The sequence below is a fragment of the Ambystoma mexicanum genome, chromosome 6p (assembly GCF_040938575.1).
Source record: "Ambystoma mexicanum isolate Mex_15411 chromosome 6p, UKY_AmexF1_1, whole genome shotgun sequence".
In the NCBI taxonomy this organism is placed as follows: Eukaryota; Metazoa; Chordata; class Amphibia; order Caudata; family Ambystomatidae; genus Ambystoma; species Ambystoma mexicanum.
The window spans coordinates 1,246,441,801-1,246,469,319 of NC_090935.1; the positions used below are offsets into that span (position 1 = coordinate 1,246,441,801).

Consider the following 27,519-nt stretch of genomic DNA (forward strand, 5'->3'; position numbering starts at 1 on the left):
TGACATTTACTAAAACTAGCCTATCAAAAAGCATCAATTTCACAAAATAGCAAAATAAATAGTGTGCAACTGTCTGAAAACCTCACTCACCCGGTCAATCCATGCCTGGTCTTGTGTTTTTGTATTTCTTTCAGTTGACACTTGAGCAGGAGGTTTCCCCACCGTAGAGGACATCTGAGGCTGACCCAACATACCAAAATCTGATTGATCTATGCCTGCCATGGTAGCAAGCTGCCCCAGGCTGAATTAGAGAAAGAAAGGATAACCCATGCACAATAAATACAATAGGGAATGCATAGAAAAGTCATGCATATTGCACAAGTTATGTAGAATAATGACATACATTTCCCCACGCAAAACATACAGTACTCAAAGACAGCATTTAGCTATAATACAAGCAGAAACATATGTTCATGTCACAAACGTGTGAAGCATACATTGGATAGCCAACCCTGAGCAGTAATAACCATGAGTAGAATCTATGCTACTGTTAGGCATATTACACTTCAATGATTAAAAGCATTTTCAAAACACAAGACCTGCCTTTCTTATTATGGCCTGTGGTAAGAAATGAGGAAAAAGCTTTTCCATCAAACAGGTTACAGCAGTTTCCGTTCCTTCCCCAATAGAAAAAAAGGACTTGGATTTCTCCAATGTGTACAGTTTAATGCAAAATACGATTGAATTAGAATACAATGCAGAAAACAGCAGGCAATTCTGGATGATCTGTGGATACATTAGTGGCAAAGCTTCTACTAATGACAACTACGTTGTCAACAAAGAAATTGGCTGCAGAATGGCACATCTGTTGGGAATGTGAAATGGCTGAAATGCTCCAGGGGCTAGTAATTCACTGGCTGGCGCAAACAGCCCAGCCAAGCTATTTGATTCAGCGAGGATCGAATTCTTTTTGTTCCCCAAATACAGGACTGATAAAACAGAGAATGGCTAACACAGGCCCTTTAATCGCAGCTGACTCAGATTTCCTAGATGCCATGGGCAGATTGCTGCCAACCGAACTGAAGGTAAACAATAAGGGCTCAGGGTCAGGGTCATGCTTTGGGGAGACGCTGATAAAGAATTTGCGGCAGAACACTAGAGGTAACCCAATATGCATGGAAAAATAGATACAAGCTGCATCATGTTACATTTCACGTAAAGAATGAGGTTTTTATAAAGTTTATGATAGGCTAGGTGGACTTGCTTTAGAGCATGTTTTAAATGCTAGGGCCCTAGCAAGCCCAAACCATTTAGGGGTGTCCGGGCGGGGCAGAGGAGTCCTCCTACCACAAACCTCCGAGGAAAAGAAATGTTTCAAATAATGGGTTGAAATGGTATTATACAGCACACATTCAGAAAAACTGGGTAAAAAAGTCTTACAATTTACATTCGGATCTGGTGGGTGAACACAAACTCCAACAGATGCTAGGTTACCAACAGTACACGGGAGCATTTTGCAACACATCTTCATGCTTGCTGTGTCCACAGAAGAAAAACAGGAGGCCTATCCCAGCAATATATGCCACAATTACCGTACAGCACGCTTTCAGGGTGCCATTACCTGTGCTGCACAGCCCTGTAACTCGTATCGTGATGCTGCCACTTTCCAACAATGCATGCTCGTATTGTGACTGTACATACATTGCCTATACTCAAAATATGCCAGTACTGCCACTGTAAGAACACATTTTCATGCTGACCCTGCCCAATATTTGCCCTATAACACGTGTTACCAGTATTTGTCTGTGCCCAACAGCATACACACACCTCTCCAGGCACAACCACATACAAAATGTTTTCTACTTAATAGCAACATGCACTATACAGGACCTCTCTACATTATATTAACTTTTCCTTGCGTTGGGTCTGTTAAGGTTCTTCATTGTTTCTGGATACCTCAGCCTTGAATGGACCATTAGGAATCTGCAGGTCGGAGCGCTGCAGGAGCAGAAAAGACTGACCAGCCAAGGAAAATTCTGCTCAGCTGTTCACTGCAGTTGAGGGAGTGCTCTATTGTATTGGGCCCGGCCACCTTACTTCTTCATAATATATGGGAGGGCATTGCTCAGTCCCCCATTGCGGACAAGCCACTGCTGCAATGAACTGAGGCAGTGCCAAAAAGGCAACCAGACACGTGTCTATGATGTGTTAGTCCAGAGTGGCTCAAAGCAATGTGTCTTTCCCCACTCAGGCTACATACAGTTCCTATATTGTAAGGCCACGAAATGGCAGCTGACCCTCGGTGCTTATGATGTGTGACATACACTTTCTTGAGATGCGAAATGGCAAACACATTATTTAGGAGAAAAACATCGGAGCAATGAGGAGGATACGTACCTGATCATTAATGTTGCAGTACATGTGTATGTCCTCAAAGAGGACCAGACTAGTTGCAAGTTTATATTTTTGAGGATTGCATCTAACCTTTTGCCAGTCTAAAAAAACCTGAGCAGAAGAGCAATGGGGATGGAGGAAGCACATGGAAAGTTTGTGAATCTTTCATAAATAGCTGCAGATAACATTCTGCTGGTCTGAGTAATGTACTATACTGCATGTCCCCCATGGTGAAGTGTTATGCTAGTGGGAGGTAAGTAACCATGGGGTTTCAGCACTCCCAGGGTATGCAAGTAAGAGTCATTTGTAAAGTGCTCTCTGACAACAGTATGCCATAGTAGCACTAGGGTCTATGCAGGCCCGGCTCTTGCAGTGGGGCCAGGCCCCACCAAGGCTATCCCCTGGCACCCTAGAGAGGAGGCCTTGTCAATGGTGGTGTTGTTAACCACTAGCGGAACCCTAGGGGAAGAGGAGGACACTAGGGGGGTAAAAACAGGCAGGGGAGATTTCGGGATTAGCCTTCTGAGGAGCTGCTCTGCAGGCAGCCTGGTCAGGATTTGTTTGCTTGCCATGGATAATGATTCATACCCCACAGCCATGAAAGCAGGAATGACCAGGGATATGGAGAGCCATTTAAACCTCTAAGTAAGGTAGCACACTTTTTCAAGTAGTCAGCCTACAACTGACGAGAAAGATCCTGTGTTGCTTTTTGTAACTGCACTTTTACTTACATTTCAAGACTCTCATTTATAAAGGTAGCTATTGTTTCAAACCTATCAAGTTGATTTTTGTCATTTAATGTAGATTTTTATGTGTGGGAATATAACTGTTGTTCCAATCATGCATCATACAATGGTCACTGTAGAAAACAATAAATGGCAGACGATGATGCTTGTACACAGATTTCGACACCAGGTGCATAAACGGCTGAGGACCCCGACGAATTACATTCACTGGAACACAAGATACTGCAAGCATTTTTTCTCCTTGTGGTCCAGCAGTTTGGGCAGGGATGCTCACATTAGTGGCAGGGAGACCAATGCTGATTTGTAAATAATGGTATGGAAGCCTGACCAAAGCAATGCCAGTGGTTAAGATTGATTCAGAGACTTACCTCCATCAGACTGAGGGCCCTTACAAATTCCATTCAAAGTATATATTTTGCTGGGAAATTGATGAAAAGATCGAATCTACAATGCCGAATGCACATTTAGTGTACATTCGGCATAGTAGATTAGATAAAAGCCCATAATACCGAACAGGGGAGCAGGGGTGTCCCCCGCTCCTCCAGGTCGGTATGATGGTTTGCAGGGGTGTCCCCCACATAAGATCGAATTACAAAATGTGGGCAACTGGGCTCTGTAATTTTGTAATTCAATCTTTTGTTATACTATCTTTTAACGTACATCCATTCTGCTGCATGAACTACTTGAGTATAAGTGAAACAATGAGGTTGGTAGTAAGGAAAAGGTCATTCTGGGGGGGAGAGTGTAGTAAAATCAAAGTGATTTGATGTAAGATATGATATATGATAGGTTATTTATAACGCACTTAATACCCAGAGGTTTCGAAGGCCGGACCCGGGGATCGAACCTGTGTTGCTCCATGTCGTCTTGCTTCCAAGGCGAGCACGTTGCCGCTGAGCTATCCTCCCGAGACAAGGCTTTGAAGTAGGCTATTAGGTGTAAACCAGAACAATTGCATTGGACCACAGATAGGATGGAGAAAGGATGTTAGGAAGGACTCACATTCAATGGGCGCGTTTCGTCATTTACCCATACATTGCCATGTTAATCCCTATGGTATTCCCACCAACGACCTGCCCCCTCACCTGCTGAAACATACCCCCTTGGGTATTCTTTGAGCTAGCTTTGTCACAAAATAACATCCAACTTTGTCCTGTATTGGGCCTGCTTGTGTTATATCTAAGCATTCTTTTGAGTGTTTAATGACGTAATTGCCTCTGTAAATGAGCTGCTGTTGCAATAAAAAAATCTCTTAACATGGTGTGCTTTCAGCCAGTTTATTTAAAAGCAACAAGGTGTCCTCGCATATGTTCCTTTCACTGGAATCCTAAAACAATCAATCACAAAGTCAACCATTTTGACATGTGTATAAGTATTACACAGGCATTTGCCAGACAATTATATCATATGCCTAGGTACCCGCACCATTTTCTAGATGTTGCCACCTTATGGCCAGGTGGTACCCTTATGGCAGTGCCTGGCAAATGCCTTTCCCATGTGTATTCAAAAGCCCCAACTGTTGGTTTTGCCAATGAGTGTTGGTTTCAGACTAAATGAAAAGCAAGGGGTTCCACTGAGAAAACCTATGCGCTAGAACATCCACCTGAATAATCGATCTGGTGTCAAGGCCTGCAGCGTGCGCAGTCCCACAGAGCCTCCCCTAACCAGGCTCAGATTTGGTACAGTGAGAAAGATTGGGCTGGGAATGTGGTCAAACGCGCAAAGCCATAAACATTAGTCGCCACAGTTAAATAATGTTATCTCAATTCACTATTTGTAGGTACACATTGGGCCTCATTACGACCCTGGAGGTAGCAATGCCGCTATTTGTGGTATGGCTACCCCCATTCCGCGTACCTCGTCCGGGTATTTACTGGGCCATTCCGACCTTGGCGGGTCCGGTATTTCCCCATTCCAGGAACCCAGAATCTGTACATCCCCATTCGAGCGCCCATAGGGCTCAATGGGAATGGGGAGGATGCAAATGACGGGCCCGTTGTTTGCATCCTGGTCGGCTCGTGGGACCCGCTAAGGACGCCTGCCAGCTCAGACCCCCAGGCGTCCTAACCGGGTCGTGCGAGCAAACCTCGTAATGAGGCAGTAGGGGTTTAACAGGGCCGACAGCTCTACCGGCCTCGTTAAACCCCTACCGCCAGGGTCGTAATGAGGCCCATAGATTGTTGTAATGAATATATTTAATCAGTTGATATACAGCCGACACGTGTTTTGACCAAACTGGTCGTTCTCAAGGCCAAAGACCCTTAAGCGGTCACACAAGAAACAGTGTTGTATTGCTGGCAAATAAAGAATAGTTGCATATCATGGCATATGAGGAATAAATGTCTCGAATCAAGTGAAGCATCAAAAGTGGATGGTCGAATACCGTTGAGTATCCGGTGTAACGTAGATCAACAATGGAAGGGGTGATCCCTTATGGGCTGAATAGTCCACACTAACGTGATGCTGTTGTTAGAAAATCACGTTATGGCATATTAGAAATAAGTGCCTCAGGACAGATGAGGCATCAGACTGGAGATTGATATCCAAAAGGGAACGAAGAATGGCATATATCAACAATAGAAAGGGGTAATCCCTTAAAAGGTGAGGAGTCCACTGTATCGTGAGGTGATCAAAGAGTCATGCCTTAATGGCAGTGATTCAATGAGAGTAAATGCTATCGATCCCACTGGCAGTGTTACACCAAACGCTGCCAGTGGGATCGATCCCATTCCGCAGAAACTGTCTAGAAACCAAAAATTGAGTTTGGGTAAAGGGACGAACAAACCTACCCATAATACCTGGAGAAACTTAATAAGGGAAGGGGTAGCCGACTGTAAAAACTTCGGTTATGGTCTTGCTCAGGGGGTCGGGGTTATTGTTACAAACACCCTCACAGATGAGATGAAGCATAAAGAGAAATAAAAAATTTTAAAAAAAAGGGAGTAATGTACAGTTTGTACCAGAGGGGATAAAAGTAAAAAGAATTGAGGGGGTTTGCATCATGTCTTTTCTAAGAGGCCTGAGAGAAGGGAGAAGCCAACAGTACTCTCTACTCTGAATAGCGCGGAGCAAAGTAAAAGGGAACAAGAGACATCAAAATATGATGATACTCTTAAAGATGCTGCTGCTCAATTAGTAGGTGGTGCTGAGTCACAATATTTCCTGCCAGGAATGAGCGACACTGTGTCCTCCAATATTCTAAACAACAGACCTGCTGCAAATGTGTTAGCCTCCCCTGAATGGGTCGAGGTATTGCATATCCCTATGTTTACTCCAGTAGTTGCTTCTCTTAGTGCCTTTGCAAACGCAGGGCAGATTAGGAATCCCAATATACTCGACTTGGATTTGGTGGAGCATCCCTTCAAAAATTCTACCTTAGAAGCCTTTATAAGAAATCCAGTGACGCAGATGATAAGTAAACAGATAACAATGTTACCCCCCCCCCCCATTTCCCATGGAATGCATTTGCAGGAAAACCACAGAGTAGAGGTGATGCATGAGGACTCTGCGGAAGTCCACATAGTAAATGGTGACATTCCCCATGACCCACTACAGTCTATCCAGAGGGAAGGGAGGGCATATGGTGTCTCTACAAGTATATGCGCAATTAAGGGTGAATACCCCCAGGAATCAGATCCTGAGAGATCGTGGCGGAAAGATCATCACGTCTCAGACTCCCAATTGGCCCAGAGATCCCAGGCCTCTCTCTTACCTGGATGCTCTAGACACTTGGCTCTGACAGGTAATGTCATTGTAAACAAGCTTCCAGATATGAAGTATAATGAGTTGAACCAAAGGTCAGCGTTTGTGGCAGAAAAGAACGTTAAGGTCCCAAACTCTGTATTCCATAGTGAACAAAATGCTGTTCAGTGGAGACAACCTTGCCACTCGGACGACCCTAGTGTCATCCTGTATTAGATGTTTGATTACGGGCGACCTGATTCATTAAATAGATGGAGAGTTTTGGCTTTATTAAACGAGATTCCAGCCCTGAGGCTTCTTTCTTCCGCAGATATAAAATTAGTGGATTTCATACATCCGGATCGTTAGGATCATGTCCATCTGGTTCTGCACTCATGCTCCGTTTATGATGCCTTATTGCTAGAAATAAACGAATTTAATAAGCTGGGGTACGATATTTTGATTTTCGGCCCCGGCGTTAAGATCAATAATCAGGGCTCGGAAGATAGCGGAATCAGTAGTGACACATTGGGCTGGAGGGGCTCCTTAAAGAGTCCCATCTCGAAAAATAATACTGAGGACAACCCTACTTAGAGATGGTTGGCACTAACTTTGCGTGACTCCATCTCTCAACTAAAAGCCTTAATACTAAATCTTTAACCAAAACAAACAACTCTCCCTATTGTCCTGGAATTCTTGCGGACACGCACATTTAAGTAGTTATGCACAACTTTGTGCTAGAATAGGTAAATGTGCAATTGTTTGTATCCAGGAAACATGGATGACCTGTCCGTTCCATCTGGATTGATTTGATCTCCGCTTTGAATTGGCCACAAAGGGAGAGGGGGGACACCCCTCAGGTGGGCTCCTGATGGCCATCAAAAATGGCGAGGCCTTGCAAATAATTGAATGTTTTCATATAGCCCCATGTGTTTTGGCAATCGTGTTGGAGGTAAAGGCTAGTCCTTCACCCATATTCATTCTCATCTTAAATATTCATTGGAATCCTGAAAGAACCTGCAGGAAATAGAGAATATAAATTCACTCATCACAGAAGCGATGTTAACATTCTCTGGGTTGCAAATTGTTGTCATGGGTGACCTAAACGCTGAAATTCGACAGGCGAGTACTAGTGATTCCTTGATTGAGCAGGATCTCCAGCTCCTCTCCTCATTTTATGAGGGGGGAAAGAATCACATAATGGGAGGGCCTCCTGGTTGCAGCCGAAAGCAATTGCAGGGTCAGCTCTGGTCCAATCTCTTCCTAAAGTGGGGTTTATCCCCAGTCAACCCTATACTAGGTAAAAACATTGATCCAACTACGTGGACTGATGGTATTAGGGCTTCGACAATTGATTACATATTCCTGTCTCAAAGTTTATTCGAAGCGACTCAACTATTTAATATCTGGAATACCTCATTGAGTGACCATTGTATTTTGGAAGCAACACTATGCCTTAATTCGGAAAGTAATCTAAGAATTGTATAGCCTGTTAATTTGGAATTAAATAGTTAAAAATCTAGAATAGTTTGGCACAATGGAAATGTGCATACATTAAAAATTATCTTTGTGTTGGATTTTAATGGTACTACGATTGACACCAAGCGGTCTCTTTTCACTCTTGTAATAGAGAGGTGCAATGGCTACTTTAAAGTGGCCTCACATTGGAGAGAAAGATGGACAAGGTCCGGAAAGAAAAACAAAAACTGAAAAACTGGCTCAAGAGTCATCGAGCAGCTATGCTACAGTCAGATAGGGAATCTATGTTCACAGCACTAAAAGACGGTTCATCTAGACAATTCTGGCATCTGATAAATGCTAAGGAGTCTACCAAATTTCAATTCAAACAAATAGTATCCACGAGGAAATCTGGCCAGGACATTAGGACATTTCGGCATCTTATATGCTACAAGAATTTTGACCTTTGAAGGTATTGATTCCATTAGGGAACATAGGGTGAATTTAACCAGTGAACTGCGCCAAGTTACAGACAATACATGAAAAACAGTTGTCATGTATTTTTCATTTCGTTCTACAGCCTGACACGTGTTTCGAGCAAAGCTCTTCCTCTGAGGCTGTACATGCATTGACAGTTGATTGAAAAATTACATGTGCAGTTAGAGGTTACATACAAAAAATAACGGCCAAACCAGGTAGAACAAAGAAAGGCGAAGAGAGGGGAGTTATTGCCAAGTTTGTAGTGCAAATTGCATGGCATCATAAGATAAGTTAATTGCAGGTTGGCATGACAATGAATAAAATGAACAATCATAAGCGAAAAGAAAATGCAAGTAATTCCAGATTCAGGAAAGAAAATAGAAACAACAAACAAAATTAGTGTGGTGCGGTGATTATACAGCCATGGATAACATTAATGGCTAATTAGCCTATATTCTAAAGATAATTTGAATCGTAATATTTACCCACGAGTGCTTGTCCAATTGTGTATGCTGTGCAGGAAAGAAATGTATAACCAAATCAACATTCTATGTATAACAAGAGTATAGGTACTTGAACCATAGTTTATCAAGGGTCAACACTTACCAATAACTTCCTTAGTTTACGAATAGAATGAAAACGCTAAAACGGAGAGAAAATATATAATATGTGGCTGTATATTAGTATATGATAGAAAGGACGGATGTCAGATTGCCAATTCAGGTAATTAAAGATTAAAGATTACCCGAGTTCCAATTGCAATTGCAAGTGAACAATTATATGTAACTGTGTCAGTCCCAAGTTGCCGCCGTGGGTGGAGATAATCGATACCACAAGCAATCCATTCCGTAGATCGCAAATAATCCCCATAGCACAAATTGCCAGCCCATACCAGAAAGGAAAGAGAAGCCTAAGATAGGCAATTGTCAATTATTAATGATCGGACATAGTTAAAAGGCAGGGACCGTGTCAAAGTAACACGTGTCCTACTCACCAGCCTTCCGGCATCGAACTGATTCAAGGGAGAGCGCGCGCGAGCACTGTCTCATGTCAATTAAAGGAAACTGAACCGCAGAACCGAGCAAGACAGTCAATCTAATAGCGGCCGCCATTTTGGGTGAGGGAATTGTCCATAACCCATCACACAGAAAACATATTCTCACCCCACGGTTAGCAACAGGGTACTAAAAACAAATAAAATGGTGGGTCCGCCTCCCACCGCGGATAGGACAATTGTCAGTGCAATTAAGATGCCCAATATTGTTTTGTCAATTGCATTAAAGCCCGATCAACATAAATTGCCATGGCTGTGTAACCTACTGCATCACTAATGCCATTGGTATCGTGGAAACAATCATATCACGGGGAGTGTACCTCCCAAATATAGCACCCGAGTAATGTGTTTGCATCCCCAGAGGCAGTGGCATATCCAACCAAAGAATAAGATAATAAAATTGAATGGGGGGAATAGATGACTGTGTATAAAGTCAATGCACCTATTAACATGATTGTCTACAGTCATTAGTAGAGTGGAACAATAGTATCAAAATACAATAGTGTAAGAGTTTGACACTATACTCTAAGAAAACCATTACAGAACATCAATTGGAACACAGTTTTACCATTTTTATATATAATTGTTGCATAATACTTAGTCGAGGCCAATTTAAACAGTAATTTACGCTGAGGTGCAGATTCAGTCATAGAAAAACATGAAATTCATGATCCAAATTGAGTCCTCGAGTAACCAATCTGTGTTTACAAATAAGTCTTGCTTCCAATTGTCTAAGTCTGAGTTCCATATTTCCTCCTCTCTTAGAGGGACATATCTGAGCTAAACCAATAAAGCGTAAATCCTTAGTCTCATCAAGTGGATGTGATGTCTGCCAATGCAGCGCTAATGGGTATTTCGATTCCTGTTTATTCAATGAGGCCAAATGTTCCCGAATGCGGATCTTGAGGGGCCTAATAGTGCTGCCTATGTAAAATAATCCACAAACACAAATAATGCAGTACACTACAAACTTAGTGTTACAGTTGATGAAAAAATTGATAACATGTTTTCCCGTTATGCCAAAATCTAACACTTCAGATTCAAAAGTGTACAAACACATATTGCAGCTTCCACACTTGTGAAAGCCATTGGCCCGCCCTTGAGCTAACCATGTTTTAGCTGTCGGTGCTTGAGACATGAAGGATGGGCAGAGGATATTTTTCAAAGTGGGTGCTCTACAAAATGTTATTAATGGATTCGGTTCAAGCATTTTAGTTAAATCACTATCAAGGTGTAGAAGATGCCAGTGGCGTTTGAGGATGGCATAAACACTATTACTGTCTCTGTTATACAGTGTGATCAATCTAATTTTATTATGTGGCTCGTTACCTGAGATTTGTCTAGTTTTGGGTTTAAGTAAATCTGCTCTCTTCATACTAGACACTTCCTGTTCAACTTTGGTCAGCAATAAGGGTTGGTACCCTCGTGCTGCAAATTGGTCATGTATAACAACATTAACTGAAGTTGGTTTATGAAAGGTTTTTGTTATAAAGCCATCAGGAGACACAGAAATATTTAGATCGAGAAAATCAATAGAACAAGTGGAACAATGGTATGTAAATTGTAAACCCCAATTGTTTGCACAAACAAAATTGGCGTAAATTCACTTCATTCCGAATCCAGAGCATGATAACATCAATAAATCTTTTCCAAAGGTATATAAAGTGTGTGAAGTCATTATTCAGAAACACATATTGCTGTTCAAATTGGTGCATGAATATGTTAGCCACAGGAGGAGCAAACCTGCCCCCATTGCAATCCCAATAAGTTGTCGATAATATGTATCATTGAATAGAAAGACATTGTTTTGCAATGATCATTTCAATATGCAGGTGATATGATGCTGATTTATGTCGAAAAATGTAAGTGATACTGTCAATTGCTTTCAGGTGATCAATAGATGTGTATAATGACTTGACATCAAGTGTGACCAATAAAACATCACAGATAGGTGGCATTTGTGCAACAATATCTAGAATATGCATAGTGTCACGTATATATGTAGGTGTAGTATATACCAAAGGTGAAATACATTCATTTACATAGATTGAGATTGGTTCCATAATCCCTCCTTGACCACTAATAATAGGTCTACCTTCCAGTATCTTCGTGAACTGCTTGTGAATCTTAGGTAAGAAATATGCAGTTGGCATGGTGGGTTTGTCAGGAATCAAAAAAGATTTTTCCACATCAGTAATGATACCTAGTTTATACTATTTCTCAATTAGGGAATAAACTGTGTTGCGTATATGTAGGATTGGATTATTTTTAAAAATAGCATAACATCCAGGTGAATTCACGTGGCCCAGTGCCATTGAGAAATAGTCAACTTTGTCCATAATTACAACGTTACCTCCTTCATCAGCCTCCTTAATCACAAGCGAGTCATTAGAAGCTAGCTTGTGAAGGGCTTGTTGTTGTGCTGACGTGCGGTTAGATTGTATATGATAAGAATGAGAAGAGCAACGATCACAAAGTAAATGAATGTCATGGATCACAGCTCGGCGAAAAGTGTTTATTATATTGTCTTCTGAAAAAATAGGAGTACATTTTGATTTGTTTGCAAATTCTTTAATTTTCAAATTGCGATGTTGTATGTCCAACTCTTTCATAATATCCAAGAGGTTGGTCTCACTGTCAGAAATCGCATAATCAATAGACATGAGTATATGGGTGCTCATCATGGTTTGCAAAGAGAGAGTTCTGAAAGTTCAGCTACAGGTGTTTTAGGAGAATACTGTTTTACTTGAGTGGCAAAAAAAAAAATTAATTTAAGTTTCCTAATGAACTTGAATAAGTCAATCTGTATCTGAACATAATCATTCTTACTAGATGGTGCAAAGGAAAGACCTTTATTTAGTAGTGAGTGTTCTTCTGAAGAGAGCTGATATTGACTTAAATTATGAATCAGATCTATCTGAACTGATTTGGATTGTTCTGGTTCTGAAGAGATTTCTGGTATGAGGCTCTGGTTAGCCGTTGACCGAGTGGGGCGGTGCTGGCGCCTCCTGTGTTGGCCGCCCCTTGACCCCCTTGGATTAGACCTGGTATTACGGTATTGGCAGTGGGTGGCAAGCGAAACCTGACCTGTTTTCTGATCGCCTCTTGTCTGTTGCCCTTTTTGAATCTTCTCATTTGTTCTAAAAAAGATGCTGGAGTGGGTGGTTCTGGTGAATCTCCAGATTCCACGTCCTCATCATTGTTAGTCTCCTCCTGAATTGGTGCATTACCCACCACGGTCTTATTCCTGGATCTATCCGAGTCACTTACGATATCAGAACTGGCGGGAGATGAAACAACACTACTATTACGTGATCTGGAAACATCATCAAATTTAGGCTGATAGGTGTATACCCGATTATCACGATAGTCCCTGTCATCTCTGGAGAATTTCCTACATTTTCTCATTTTGACATCATCCTGATGTCGCCTCAATATATTATACATTGTTTTAAAGATTTTCTCAATAGTGGCAGCGGGGGCATCAAACAATTCAATTTCTCGTTTCAGCTCATCTATTTGTTTGACTATACGGATATGCTCCCTTTCAGCATGTTCAATAAGTAACAAGATCATTTTATTGGAGCTACCGGTCAGGTTAGTTTCCCATTCTGCTGCCAAGTCACTGTCCTGAGGATCTTCAAAATCAGGCAAGATAAGTATACGGAGACCTCTCAGTATTTTGTGTTCTTGAATATAATGTTTGAGCGTGGTCATCTCCCAAAATGTATTGATCTCTCTAATGCTCAACCTTTCTAGCTTGATAAATTTCGATTTCAGATCCTCAGTAAAATTAACCGTTTCAATGGGTACAATGTAGATCTGTGAGGTGCAAAAAGTGCTTTAATATCCTCATCTCTAGTGAGGATATATTCGGCCATTTGGATATATGTAGCAAACATGGCTGTATAATCACTGCACCACACTAATTCTGTTTGTTGTTTCCATTTTCTTTCCTGAATCTGGAATTACTTTGATGCCATGATTGATATGGTAACTGCTTACATGCATTTTGTTTCGAATATGATTGTTCATTTTATTCATTGTCATGCCAACCTGCAATTAACTTATCTTATGATGCCATGCAATTTGCACTACAAACTTGGCAATAACTCCCCTCTCTCCCCCTTTCTTTGTTCTATCTGCTTTAGCCGTTATTTTTTGTATGTAACAACTAACTGCACATGTAATTTTTCAATCAACTGTCAATGCATGTACAGCCTCAGCGGAAGAGCTTTGCTCGAAACACGTGTCAGGCTGTAGAATGAAATTAAAAATACATTACAACAGTTTTTCATGTATTGTCTGTAACTTGGCGCAGTTCACTGGTTAAATTCACTCTGTTTTTTACTGAGGGGTCTGGGTCTAGGCACCCTCAAATTAACAGTTGAACGCTGCCGTCGTTACAACCTTATTAGTTGGCATTAGCTCTGGTGTCACTAGTGGCCTTTTTGACCGCCCCCCCCCTTTTTTGCTCATTAGGGAACATAATTGGAACTGTGACTTTCCAATATTGGACATCATTCTTCAAATACAGAAATTTAGCTCTTCTAGAGCCGCAGGACCGAATAGACTATCGAACGTTATATTCAAGGCCAATCCTGATATCTGGGCAAAAGCATTAGCGTTATTATTTTCTGACATTATTAGATTCAGATGTAACCCAGCCTCCTGGCACTTTTCATATGTCGTGCCAATATATAAAAAAGGCGAAAGGAGCTCTCCGTAAAATTATCGCCCTATCGCTCTGTTGGATGCAGATTCTAAAATCTTCGCAGAGCTCGTTCTAAAACGACTTGAGGAATGGTCGGAATCCAACTCTATCCTGTCGACACAGCAATTTGGGTTTAGAAAGGGAGTGGGCACAGAGGCGGGAGGCTTAATTGTATCCCTACTACAAGAAAAAGGCCTGGAAAGGTGATGCCACACCTATTTACTTAACAATTAACTTGTCCCTAGCCTTCGATTTGGAAGACCGGACCCTCTTATGGTCAAAATTGTCCCACTTAGTGGTTCCTGGAGAAATCCCTTCTATCCTTATCCATCTACATGAAGGCTCCTCTGTGCAGGTGCGTTTAAACCAAGAGGGTCTTTTATCCCTCCCCATTAAAACCTTGAATGGACTACAGCAAGGCTGCATTTTCACGCCCCAAACACTTTTTAACTTCTAGGTGTCGGACGTAGGAAAAAAAAAAAAATCGAGATTGTGCCTCCATTGTATCAAAGAAAATAGAAGAATTTAAGTAAAGCTGGTGTGCGTAGGTGGATGACTTTTTTACTCATTGACCATAGACCTAAAGGTCTGCAACATTTGATAACTGTATTCTCCGAATATATTACTTTCAATGCCTGCTCATTAACGCAAAAAAACCTGTAATCATGCGGTTCAGCAAGCGCAAAATACCAATTAGATATCCATGGTTTCTGAACCACAACAAATTAGCGATAAGGACTTCAATAAGATATTTAGGTTTCCAGATATATTCGATAATCCTAAAAAAAACATCAATATCGCCAATATCTGTCGGAGAAGGTAAGTTATCAGATATTGCAAATGAGAAACGTTGAGCGTAAATATTGCGAATACTCCCTTTTTGTCTGTTATTACGCTTTTACAGCACCAAAATCATCCCAGAAATGTGTTATGGCGTGGAACTGTTCCCAGTCTGGACGATGGCCGAACTTTACAAGAAAGAGTCAAGAATTTTGAGAACAAGTTTGTATTGTTTGCCGAAATGCGTCCCTTTAGCAGCATTGAGATATGAGCTTTGTCTCCAATCACGTGTTAGTATAGTTAAATGGAGACGACTATCGTTATACAGAAAATTACTCATGAACACAAGGAAGAGTCTGTATTGTGAGTTGGGAATTGGCCTTATACAGGGACTCTGGATTCGCCCTTTCTCTCACAATTACGTGAATCTAGTAAAATTACCTTAGATGAAATGGAATTGACGAGGGAAACTCTCCTCTGTAATCCTGTGCGAGTAAAAAGGTTGTTACAATATGCTGATTGGGCAGATACGATAGAGAAAGTGGTACATTCCAAACTGTATCCTCAATTGGTATCCGGCTATAAAGAAAATGGGCATTACAGAATCTTATAGGGTGCGTTTCCCGGATAAAATCTGGTGAAATGGTTATATGAGATTCAGGTTCAACGTTCTAAAGACAAGCGAAATAATGGAAATAAGAGATGCTACGGCCAGAGGAATGATACCCTGCAGACTCTGTAAAAGTGATAATATCAAAGAAACTTTGAGACATCTGTTGCTAGAATGTGCTGCAATTAGAACTAATCGTATCTCAGGTTTTGAAAAATGTGTAACTAACATTGAGAGAGTTGATTTAGATTCCCTGTGGTGGGATATGCTCCATGGCACTTCATGTCATGATCTCTGCTTCCAAAAGATCAGGACTTGCCCGACTCCCTTGGAAGCAGACCCATAACCCCGGTTCCGAGTGCCAGCCAGTCCCAATTGGGACCTTTTGGACCCTGTCCTGGCGCCAGTGGCACCAGGCTCAAAGATGCCCAGTCCCAGCGCTGGAAGCGCCGGGCTCATAATGCTTGGGTGGACTTACCTGCAGCAGACCATGCTGCTTACTTACCTGCCAGTTGAACCCCTGATCCTCTTCTGTTTGGGACTACTTTTCCTGTTGGGTGGGGCAGGAGCCACTCCCTAGGTTCAGAACACTGGAACTCTTCTGGAAAGCAGGAACTCTTTTCTTACCTAAGCGTGGCTGTGGAAGGAGACACCTAAGCACTACAGGAGGCTATTTAAACCACACCCGATGGATGAATCTTGCTTTGTGTTATTCTGCATTCTCTGCAGCAGAACGCTCATTGTGTCTTCTGCTTCTGATCCTGGGCCTAAGGGAACAAAGGCTTACCATCCTGGAATCCAGTCTTCAGCAGCACCTGTAAAGACAAAGAAAGAACAGGTTAGCACTACGGTCTTCAGTGGCAGCGCATCTCTTACCTGGTCCATCGGCTGTCACCAATGCCTCGCGCTGCATTCCGGCATCTAAAAGACAAAGGCTTACCTACTCTTCGCATGCTCTGGAGGTCTTCGCACTGCATTCCGGCATCTGAAAGACAAAAGCTTACCAGCTCTTTGCACGCTCCGGAGGCCTTCGGCGCTGCATCCCGCATCTGAAAGACAAAAGAAGGTGCGTTTAAAGACATTGGGCAACTTTATTACTCACGTGCCATTACTCCTTCCCACGCCGAATCCAGTGGGTATTCCAGCACCCTTCAGCTTCTCTAAAGCTCCAAACTTGTACCTGCAAGATAAAAGGGATAGTTAGTGCGCATCGTGAAGCAGGCTACAAGCGCTTACTTACGTGCTTACAGGCGCTTCTATTCCTCACGCGGGTTCGATCCTCAACTCTCATCAGCCCGCCATCCGCCATCGCCGGAACCCTGCAAAACAAGAGATATCATTACAAAAGACTTTTAAGACATTTGAAGTGCCCAGAACTTACCGTTCGTGCAGTTAACGACGGACAGCACTCCTCTGAGGTCAAGAGGCCTGCACCCTTATCCAGTGAAGAAACTGGTTACGGCACCCTGCCCCGAGGCAGATGGAGAGCTCGGCGTGCACTTACCTAAGGTGAGGGCGTTAACCTTTGGGGTTCTACAGGAGAAGAGAAAGGGAAGAGGAGAGAGGCACCCAATAACCCCAGTTCATTAATCCCATATTTTCTATCTGCAGACATCTTACTCTTCGAGTCAGACATACAGTGCACAGAGGTCCAGCCCAAAGAGCCAACCGTGTGTTACACATCACCTTTGAAGATACGGCATTCACCCAGTCAAGACCGGCGCCTCTGCGGGAATCAGGTGAGCGTTACAGAACACAAAGCCTACCGCAAAACTCCCACCCAGGCGCTATGGAAACCTCGGATACCGACCAGCTAGTCCAGTTACTTGGGGAACTAAGAGCAGAAGTGCATGCAGCCCGTCAGGAAACGAATGCTCTAAGAAGGGAACTGATTATTTCCAAGGAGCGAACAGACGATCTCGCTAGACAATTGCTACAGTCACAAGCCGGACAAACTCCGTTACCCGCATCAGGGGCAAATCTTCCTTCAACATCCTCTACGAACCCAGTGCAGATCAACCTACCTGGCAATGTACCTCTGGCTCCGCCCGAACGATTTTCTGGTGACCCAAAGAGGTTTGCAGTATTTATTAATCAGTGCCGGTTGCAATTCTTATGCCGGCCAGCAGCCTTTCCAACTGATCAAGCTAAGGTAGCTTTCGTGCTTTCGTACCTTAGTGGCAATGCGGCAGACTGGTCGATCCCTCTAGTTAATCAAGATGATCCGGTTCTCCATGATTTTCAAGCTTTTCAGCTCAGTATGGAAAAACAGTTTGCAAGACATTCACAGGGGCAGGCCTTGGACAATGAGCTTCTTTCATTGCGACAGGGTAATCAAGACCTTTTGGCTTATATTGCGTCTTTCAACAGACTGATAGTGGAAACTCGATGGCCTGAGGACAAAAGGATTACGCTGTTTTATAGAGGTCTACGTGGAGAGCTCAAAGATGTGTTAGCCCAAGTAGTGAATCCCCCGCAAGACTGTTCGGACTATATTGACTTAGTCGTTCAAATTGACCACAGACTGCAGAACAGGAAGGCCGATCGTTCAAAGTTTGATGCTCGAGTATTTTCCAAACCACCAACTCCTACCAAAGGAGTAGACTCTGGGGAACCCATGCAAATAGGGGGCCTGAAAGGACCACAAACACAAAAGGAGCGGGAAAGGAGAAAACAGCTGCAATTATGCCTCTATTGCGGAAACTCGGGGCACTTTCTTCGAGACTGTCCGGTGAAACCAGCCAAGAAGGCAGTAGGAGCTGCAGTTACCAGGGTCACAAACTCTGAGCAGGGAAACGACCTCGCCCGACAAGAATAGAGGTCCTCTTGCCGAGCGTTAAAACCAGTTCAGTGACCTCGCATTTCGTGATGCCTATGGTCCTCATTAGCCCAGAACATCCGGATCGATTACATGCGATTGAAGCTTACGTCGACAGCGGTGCCATCGGCAATTATGTGGATCATGAAATGGTTTTGAGGATGAATCTGACTCTTTGTCCAAAGGCTGTAAAGGACGTCATTACTACGGTGGATGGTACGGAGATAGCCTCCGGACCAGTAACGCATACCACCCAAGAAGTGACGCTAGTAAGTCAAGATGGACACCATGAGAAGATCGTGTTCGATGTGATCAAGGCCCCTCAGTTCCAGATTATTCTAGGAATTCCTTGGTTAGAGAAGCACAATCCTCAGATCGATTGGCGAGCAAGAACGGTTCAGTTTCCAGAATGTGTCTCTACTTGTCACCCTCGACCTGGTGTTGCACTGGCAGCAATTTCCTCGGAGGTTCCCCAGTTACCTCCTGAATACCTAGAATTCCAAGATGTTTTCCGGAAGGATCAGGCTAACTCTCTACCTCCTCATAGGTCTTATGACTGCCAGATAGACCTGATACCTGGATCTACTCCTCCTTGTAGTAGAATTTATGCCCTCACCGAGCCTGAGAATCTTCACCTCCGACAATACCTGGATCAATACCTAGCGAATGGGTTTATTCGTCCTTCCAAGTCCCCTGCTTCCTCAGCTTTGTTCTTCGTTCCAAAAAAAGAAGGGGACCTTAGAACTTGTATAGATTATCGCGCCCTGAACCAGATCACCGTTAAGAATAGATATCCGTTACCTTAGATCCCTGAACTCCTGGACCAAGTCAGAAAAGCATGCATATATACAAAGCTGGATCTTAGAGGAGCCTACCACTTGGTACGAGTAAAAGAGGGCGATGAATGGAAGACGGCCTTCCGCACCAAGTATGGGCTATTTGAATATCAGGTCATGCCCTTCGGACTTTGCAATGCCCCGGCCGCCTTTCAATATTTTATGAACGATGTCCTCAGAGAGCTCATAGATGTGTGTGTTGTTGTTTACATTGACGACATCCTCGTTTATTCTTCATCGGAAACTGAACATCGGAAACACGTGAAAATGGTCCTCGAGAGATTGCGTCAACACAAACTTTTCGCTAAGTTGGAAAAATGTGTTTTCAACGTGACTGAAGTTGAATTCTTGGGATTCATATTATCACCTAGCGGAGTGCGTATGGATTCAAAGAAGGTCGATGCAATTCTCAAATGGCCATCGCCATCCTCCGTAAAAGGTGTTCAAAGCATGTTAGGCTTCGCTAACTTTTACCACAGGTTTATCCCCGAATTCTCTCGAATAGTCCAGCTCATCACCGCCTTGTTAAAGAAAAACAAACGTTTTGAATGGTCTACCGAGGCGGAACAAGCTTTCCAGAATTTGAAGACTAGATTTATCTCTGCACCGATCTTAAAACATCCTCGCCCAGAACTCCCCTACATCGTTGAAACTGATGCTTCGAGCCTTGCCATGGGGGCAGTTCTATCACAAAAGGACCCAGTAACCAATCAGTTGCATCCCGTGGCATTTTGGTCCCGCAAATTCTCACCTCCTGAAATCAATTACACTATTACTGATGAGGAACTTCTAGCTATCAAGTCCGCCTTTAAGGCTTGGCGGCATTATCTTCTGGGGGCCCGACACACCGTTACTGTGATTACAGATCACCGAAACCTGCAATATTTGAAAACCGCAAAAGCTCAATCCTCTAGGCAACTCCGTTGGGCACTATTCTTTGCCGAGTTTGACTTCATAATTACCTATCGACCTGGTACAAAAAACGGTAAAGCTGATGGCCTTTCTCGGATGGGAGTGGAAGAACATTTGATCAATCCTAAACCTGTACCTATCATTCCCGAACAAAGAATTCTAGGTGTAATCGCCACACAATCCATAGAGGAAGTTAGGGATAAAGCCAGGCTACTGGTAACTCCAGCAGACATACAGAATTGGCATCTGCAGGGAAAGGACTTTACGGTGAAGGACAACCTATTATATTTCCAAGAACGGTTATACCTGCCCAGCACAGATTTACAGAAAAAGGTAATCTCTTGTTATCACGATTCTTTAATGGAAGGACATCCCGGTATGACCAAGACCTCGGAAAAGATCAAGCGCTACTTCTGGTGGCCGTCTTGGAAAAAAGATATCAGAGACTTTATAATGTCCTGTGGAGTATGCGCCCAAAACAAGAGTCAAAAGGAAAAACCAGCCGGCCTCTTACGCCCTATTGACATCCCGCCTCGCCCATGGCATACGCTTTCTATGGACTTCATCACCGATCTACCTCCATGCTCCGGATACAATACGATCCTAGTAATCGTGGACCTATTCTCCAAGATGGCGCATTTCATTCCACTCAAAGGCTTACCAACAGCAGCAACTCTGGCCCGAGAAGTTCTCGAAAACATCGTCCGACTGCACGGTTTTCCTTCAGTTCTAATTTCGGATCGAGGTAGTCAATTTATTTCTCATTTTTGGCGAAGTTGCTGTCGGTCGGCTCAAATTGATGTGAGACTTTCGACCAGCCACCACCCTCAAACCGACGGACAAACCGAGAGGACCAATCAAACTCTGGAACAGTATTTGCACTGCATGCTACAACAAACTGAAAAAACTTGGAAAGATATCCTTTGGATAGCCGAATATGCCTACAATAACTCTGTCCACTCGGGAACTGGGAAGACCCCGTTTTTTCTTTTATACGGTAGTCACCCTCGAACCTCGGAGTTGGATCCACTCCAAGATCCTGGAACACCAGCAGTAGACCACCTGCATTCTACAATCACCCAAGCCTTTAAGGAAGCCGTTTCTCACCTTCAAAGGGCTAAAGAACAATACAAGAAAGGAGCAGACCAACATCGGAAGGAAGCCCCCCAATATCAAGTAGGAGATCAAGTCTGGTTATCCACCAAATATCTACCTCTAAAAGGACCACGCACATTCAACCCAAGATACCTTGGTCCCTATTCCATCACTACCATAGTAAATCCAGTAGCGGTCAAGTTGGACTTGCCCCCTCACATGAAGATACATCCGGTCTTCCACACGTCTCTATTAAAACCTGTGCAACCTCAAACCTGACTAACTACATCTCCAAAACCTATTCTAGTTGATGGAGAACTCGAGTTTGAAGTCAAAAGCATCCTGGATTCCAAGATCTCCAAATCTAAACTATTTTACCTGATTGACTGGAAAGGCTACGGTCCCCAAGAAAGATCCTGGGAACCTGCAGAATATGTCCACGCGCCTCGTCTAATCAAAAGATTTCATCGAACATTTCCTAACAAGCCCAAACCCCCGGAGAAGCCCGGTTTGGGAGGGGCCTTGAGGGGGGGTGCTGTCATGATCTCTGCTTCCAAAAGATCAGGACTTGCCCGACTCCCTTGGAAGCAGACCCATAACCCCGGTTCCGAGTGCCAGCCAGTCCCAATTGGGACCTTTTGGACCCTGTCCTGGCGCCAGTGGCACCAGGCTCATAAAGATGCCCAGTCCCAGCGCTGGAAGCGCCGGGCTCATAATGCTTGGGTGGACTTACCTGCAGCAGACCATGCTGCTTACTTACCTGCCAGTTGAACCCCTGATCCTCTTCTGTTTGGGACTACCTTTCCTGTTGGGTGGGGCAAGAGCCACTCCCTAGGTTCAGAACACTGGAACTCTTCTGGAAAGCAGGAACTCTTTTCTTACCTAGGCGTGGCGGTGGAAGGAGACACCTAAGCACTACAGGAGGCTATTTAAACCACACCCGATGGATGAATCTTGCTTTGTGTTATTCTGCATTCTCTGCAGCAGAACGCTCATCGTGTCTTCTGCTTCTGATCCTGGGCCTAAGGGAACAAAGGCTTACCATCCTGGAATCCAGTCTTCAGCAGCACCTGTAAAGACAAAGAAAGAACAGGTTAGCACTACGGTCTTCAGTGGCAGCGCATCTCTTACCTGGTCCATCGGCTGTCACCAATGCCTCGCGCTGCATTCCGGCATTTGAAAGACAAAGGCTTACCTACTCTTCGCATGCTCCGGAGGTCTTCGCACTGCATTCCGGCATCTGAAAGACAAAAGCTTACCAGCTCTTCGCACGCTCCGGAGGCCTTCGGCGCTGCATCCCGCATCTGAAAGACAAAAGAAGGTGCGTTTAAAGACATTGGGCAACTTTATTACTCACGTGCCATTACTCCTTCCCACGCCGAATCCAGTGGGTATTCCAGCACCCTTCAGCTTCTCTAAAGCTCCGAACTTGTACCTGCAAGATAAAAGGGACAGTTAGTGCGCATCGTGAAGCAGGCTACAAGCGCTTACTTACGTGCTTCCAGGCGCTTCTATTCCTCACGCGGGTTCGATCCTCAACTCTCATCAGCCCGCCATCCGCCATCGCCGGAACCCTGCAAAACAAGAGATATCATTACAAAAGACTTTTAAGACATTTGAAGTGCCCAGAACTTACCGTTCGTGCAGTTAACGACGGACAGCAGTCCTCTGAGGTCAAGAGGCCTGCACCCTTATCCAGTGAAGAAACTGGTTACGGCACCCTGCCCCGAGGCAGATGGAGAGCTCGGCGTTCACTTACCTAAGGTGAGGGCGTTAACCTTTGGGGTTCTACAGGAGAAGAGAAAGGGAAGAGGAGAGAGGCACCCAATAATCCCAGTTCATTAATCCCATATTTTCTATCTGCAGACATCTTACTCTTCGAGTCAGACATACAGTGCACAGAGGTCCAGCCCAAAGAGCCAACCGTGTGTTACACATCACCTTTGAAGATACGGCATTCACCCAGTCAAGACCGGCGCCTCTGCGGGAATCAGGTGAGCGTTACACTTCAGTGTCTTTAAAGATAGCTGTGGTCCGCTTTCTCTCAGATATATGTGGGGTGTTCCAGCTTAAATATCTGAATGGTGCTAAGCAATCATGTGTCTTCTTCATTAAGGCACTCAACTCAAATTACCTGATTATCTCGAATTGTTTTGTAATTACATTTTGGGTTTATGAGGTATGAATCATGTTTCATGTACTTATTGGTTAATTGGTTAAGTATCATTACTGAAAATAATATCTCCAGTAGATAATGTATATTTAAATAATTTTGAGCACTCATGACATTTTAATTGTACTAGCAAGCTTAATCATTTATTTTTTTATTGGATTCCCCCTCGTTCTTTTCTTACCGCTTGCTTTCTTGCTTTAATTACAATTACATATTGAATTTTAGAATTCTTGGTATGTGTTAACTAGATTGTATTTGCCTGATTAATTTTGTAATGCTTTTATAATTTTGTAAAGGTTTATGTAAAAGAAAAAAGAAAACAATATATATACCAGATACCAGGAGGCCGGAAACCCCTCAACCTGCACTGTCTACCTCCTGACCCCACTCTCACCTGCATGCTAGCACTCCCACGCACCCTCAATTCAATTAAAATTAGCTGCAAAATTGCAACAAAAAATACAATGTTGTGCTTCAAAATGTAATTTGTAAGAAACAAAATATCCTATTCCTTGCTTTAATATTTATCGAGGAGGAGGGGGGCTGTTTTACAAAACAAAAAGGCTGGACCACAAGCACCTCCAACGTGGCCTCCTGAGAGTAGCCACAGTATTTAGGAAGGTATTGTTGAGCGCACACTATCTTAGATGAATAAGGACTTGGGGCCTCGTTGCTCAGCCTCTGCGGGGAAGGAGGTGGCATCATCCTCGATACACCCCAGCCAGGCCAAGAGGACATGGTGTGGGAAGGGTGGGGTAGGTGGGAGTGATTGTAAATGGGAATGGTAGTCAGGGGAGCTGACGGAAGGTGACAGGGGGTGATAGTGCCACACTATTTTTTCTGCTTCTCTTTTGCTCTGTACGTTTTTTTTTCATCTCAATTATAACAGGCGGAGTGACGGAGAGCGACAGCCCTGCACCTGCTGGGAAGACTGCACTTCGTGACTCGAACCCTCTGCTGACTCTGCTTGAATCTCTCTACTAGCTCAGTACTGGTGGGTGGACCCATAGTACTAATACTGGCTGCAACCGCGGAGCGGCCACGGAGTGACAGAGTGACAGTTCTGCACCTGCTGGGAAGACTGCACTTCGTGACTCGAACCCTCTGCTGACTCTGCTTGAGTATTTCTGCTAGCTCAGTACTGGTGGGTGGACCCATAATACTCATACTGCCTGCAACCCCGGAGCAGCCGTGGAGTGACGGAGATTGACTGTCCTGCAGTCCTGGCAGGCAGGGCAACGATGCACTCCACTTCCATCTCTCCAGCCAAAGAGGACGAAGGACGTCACCTAAGAAGTGCCCGCCCATGAGAAACAACAGATAAAAAGATGACTGAAGAAGGAACATTACTGAGGAACGGCCTTCAACCAACTTTAATGCCGAAAGGTAAAACTTTGATTCCGGCATTGGACCCAGATCCCAACTTGACATTGCCACTAACCTGTACAGTTTTGCACCCCAGTGAGTTGAGTCTCTGTTGGAAGTGGCGGCTCCGGAAGAGTCGGAAGCACATGAAACCTGCTTCCGCCCGGCCTCGCTTGACTCGAGCCCCCAGCCTTTGTGTCCTCCTCCGTCGATCCCTGAAAGGGGGCCGCCGTGTGGAGTGGCAGACGAGGCCTTATTAAGCATATAGCCGCAAGCGGGCCCGGGGCGCAACGACGAGTCGGAGACTGCGCCCGGGAGGGGGGGGCACCAAAAGGACGGGCCAGGCCTGGGGCAGGCGGGATTCGGACACTGGAAAAGACTGAGCCGGCGAGCGCCACGGGTGTTGCCCAGCAAGCTGGATTGCTGCTAGCTCAGAAACCAGTGTTTCGGCCGGATGAGAACTCGGTCCTGCCCCCGGCACAATAATTAACTATTGAGGCGCTGGTGCACACAGAGCCTATGACAGTGGCTGAACCTGAAGGGCAGCCACGACAGGCCACTTAACCTTCGGGCTCATCTACTGCCAACCTGGAAGAGATTACCATAGAAAATGACACTTTGAACAAAAAAAAGCGACAAAGAAATCCAGATTCTATAATGAACGAGGAGTATTATAAAAAAAAAGACTGTCCAAATCTACCAAAGGGCTGTGCAAGAAAAACAAACTACAGACCAGAGACCTAAAATAAGCATCCAAGTAGCATCAGATAACAAAAGATTGGCATCTCAAACCGGAAAAAAGAGCAATAGAGCCCTTGACAGGCCTACCAACATAGGAGATTTTTTCAATATCAGACCCCATGCAAAAAATCTTCGTAGAGAGGAACTTACTGACATGGAAATCCTTGAGGCACTTAATGAATGTCTTCCTTTTTCAAAATAACGACAAATGGAAGACAACTCAACACATACCAATGTGCCATCAATCAAAGACAGTGAAAAAATCACTCAGCCCCCCAATACATCGCAGCACCTTAGAGACAGGTTGCCCAGTTTCCCTATTTCGGCTCCCATTACCACAGTGACCGACGAGATTCCAACATCGCAAACAGGGATGCCCCCGCTGCAGCTGGGCTCAAATCTAGCATCAAATGACTCGGCTGCCATAAAGATGCCAAAACAAGTGATTATTATAACTGGGATGCAGGCCAATGTTATGAAGGAAAAGCCTCTGGCACACGAGAAGTCTGTTATATTAGAGGGTCCACCTGGGCCGGGCGAAGTCATGAGAGATCAAGCTAAAATTCCCCAACCACGTAGAGAACACGGTGCGTCAGGGGGAGCTGGAGCCAATGAGCCCCCGCAAAAATTAGATCACAAAGGAGTGGAAGCCCGACGCCTGAAAAAGTGAACTTTCAAAGACCATGCAGTGAACAATTCCTTTGTTACCCCCTAAACGTGGCCGTAAATCGAAGAAACTCGCTGGAACAACACAGAACATCCAGCTCTCAACAACCAGCACCTTCTCCACTCTGGATTGATTCACCTTCGAAAGGAAGACATAATTTCCCCACAGATTCAAATCAGGGGGCTACTCTGATAAAGAAACCGGATATGCTATTGATAATGTTGACAGTAACGATCGCGTTAGCACCGTTGATGAAGCTGTATGAAGGGGTCAGTGATACCTTGAAGGACCACACATCGATACAGGCCACGCTGCTTGTCAAGCTTACCTTCTTGTAAGCCTACATCATGGCCTTGGAAAACAAAAAAGATAGCTTTTGACCCAAGAGCCATCACTAAAGCCTACACCAGTTGCACAGGATCAACTTGCTCCACCGGTGACCACTAAAGAGGCAGGGTCTCAAACGACAACTACGATCGACCTAACATTGAGCACCAAAGGAAAATCTCCCCCCAGAAACGAACAGAAAAACCTGGAAAAACCAGAGAGGCTCATAAAGACCAAGGTGTTGGAACCAGTCTTTATACTAAATCGAACCCTCAAGTACCCTCCAAGGACCCCCCTAAAGAAATAAGAAAAACGGTAAACCACACTCGTGCAGGTTGGATGACATGTACTCTAGAAGAAACCAGAACGGTGGAACCAACTACAGTTACTCCAAACGCGCCGAAAACAATAGACACATTTTTGAACAATGACGACCTGATGAACATGAGTCTACATCTTGATGACAAACCGTCCTCGGAAGAGAGGGAAGCAAAGGAGTACAGGCCGCCCCAGGAACAAGCTAGACAGATCAAAACCCCGGTCCAGAACAAGGTGCGAGAGGAAGAAAAAGCAAATCACTCAAGAAGACAAGGAAAGAAAACTAAAAGGGAGAGGGAATCGAAACAACATGCCTGGACACCAAGGGCTTCAAGGGTGCACGAATCCACACGAAAACTCAGGGACAATAGCGCAAGAGATCTTCAAAGCCACCTTCGTCGTACAGAGAT

General features: G+C 44.1%; 1 protein-coding gene across 1 annotated transcript in view; it reads right to left on the reverse strand.

Annotated features, from left to right (window-relative positions):
- Positions 1-27,519, reverse strand: part of CEP78 (centrosomal protein 78) — a 1,593,497-nt gene that overhangs the window by 65,500 nt on the left and 1,500,478 nt on the right. Inside the window, exon 15 of the mRNA XM_069625901.1 lies at positions 91-241. Coding sequence (XP_069482002.1) covers positions 91-241 — 151 coding nt within the window. The remainder of the gene's footprint in view (positions 1-90; positions 242-27,519) is intronic.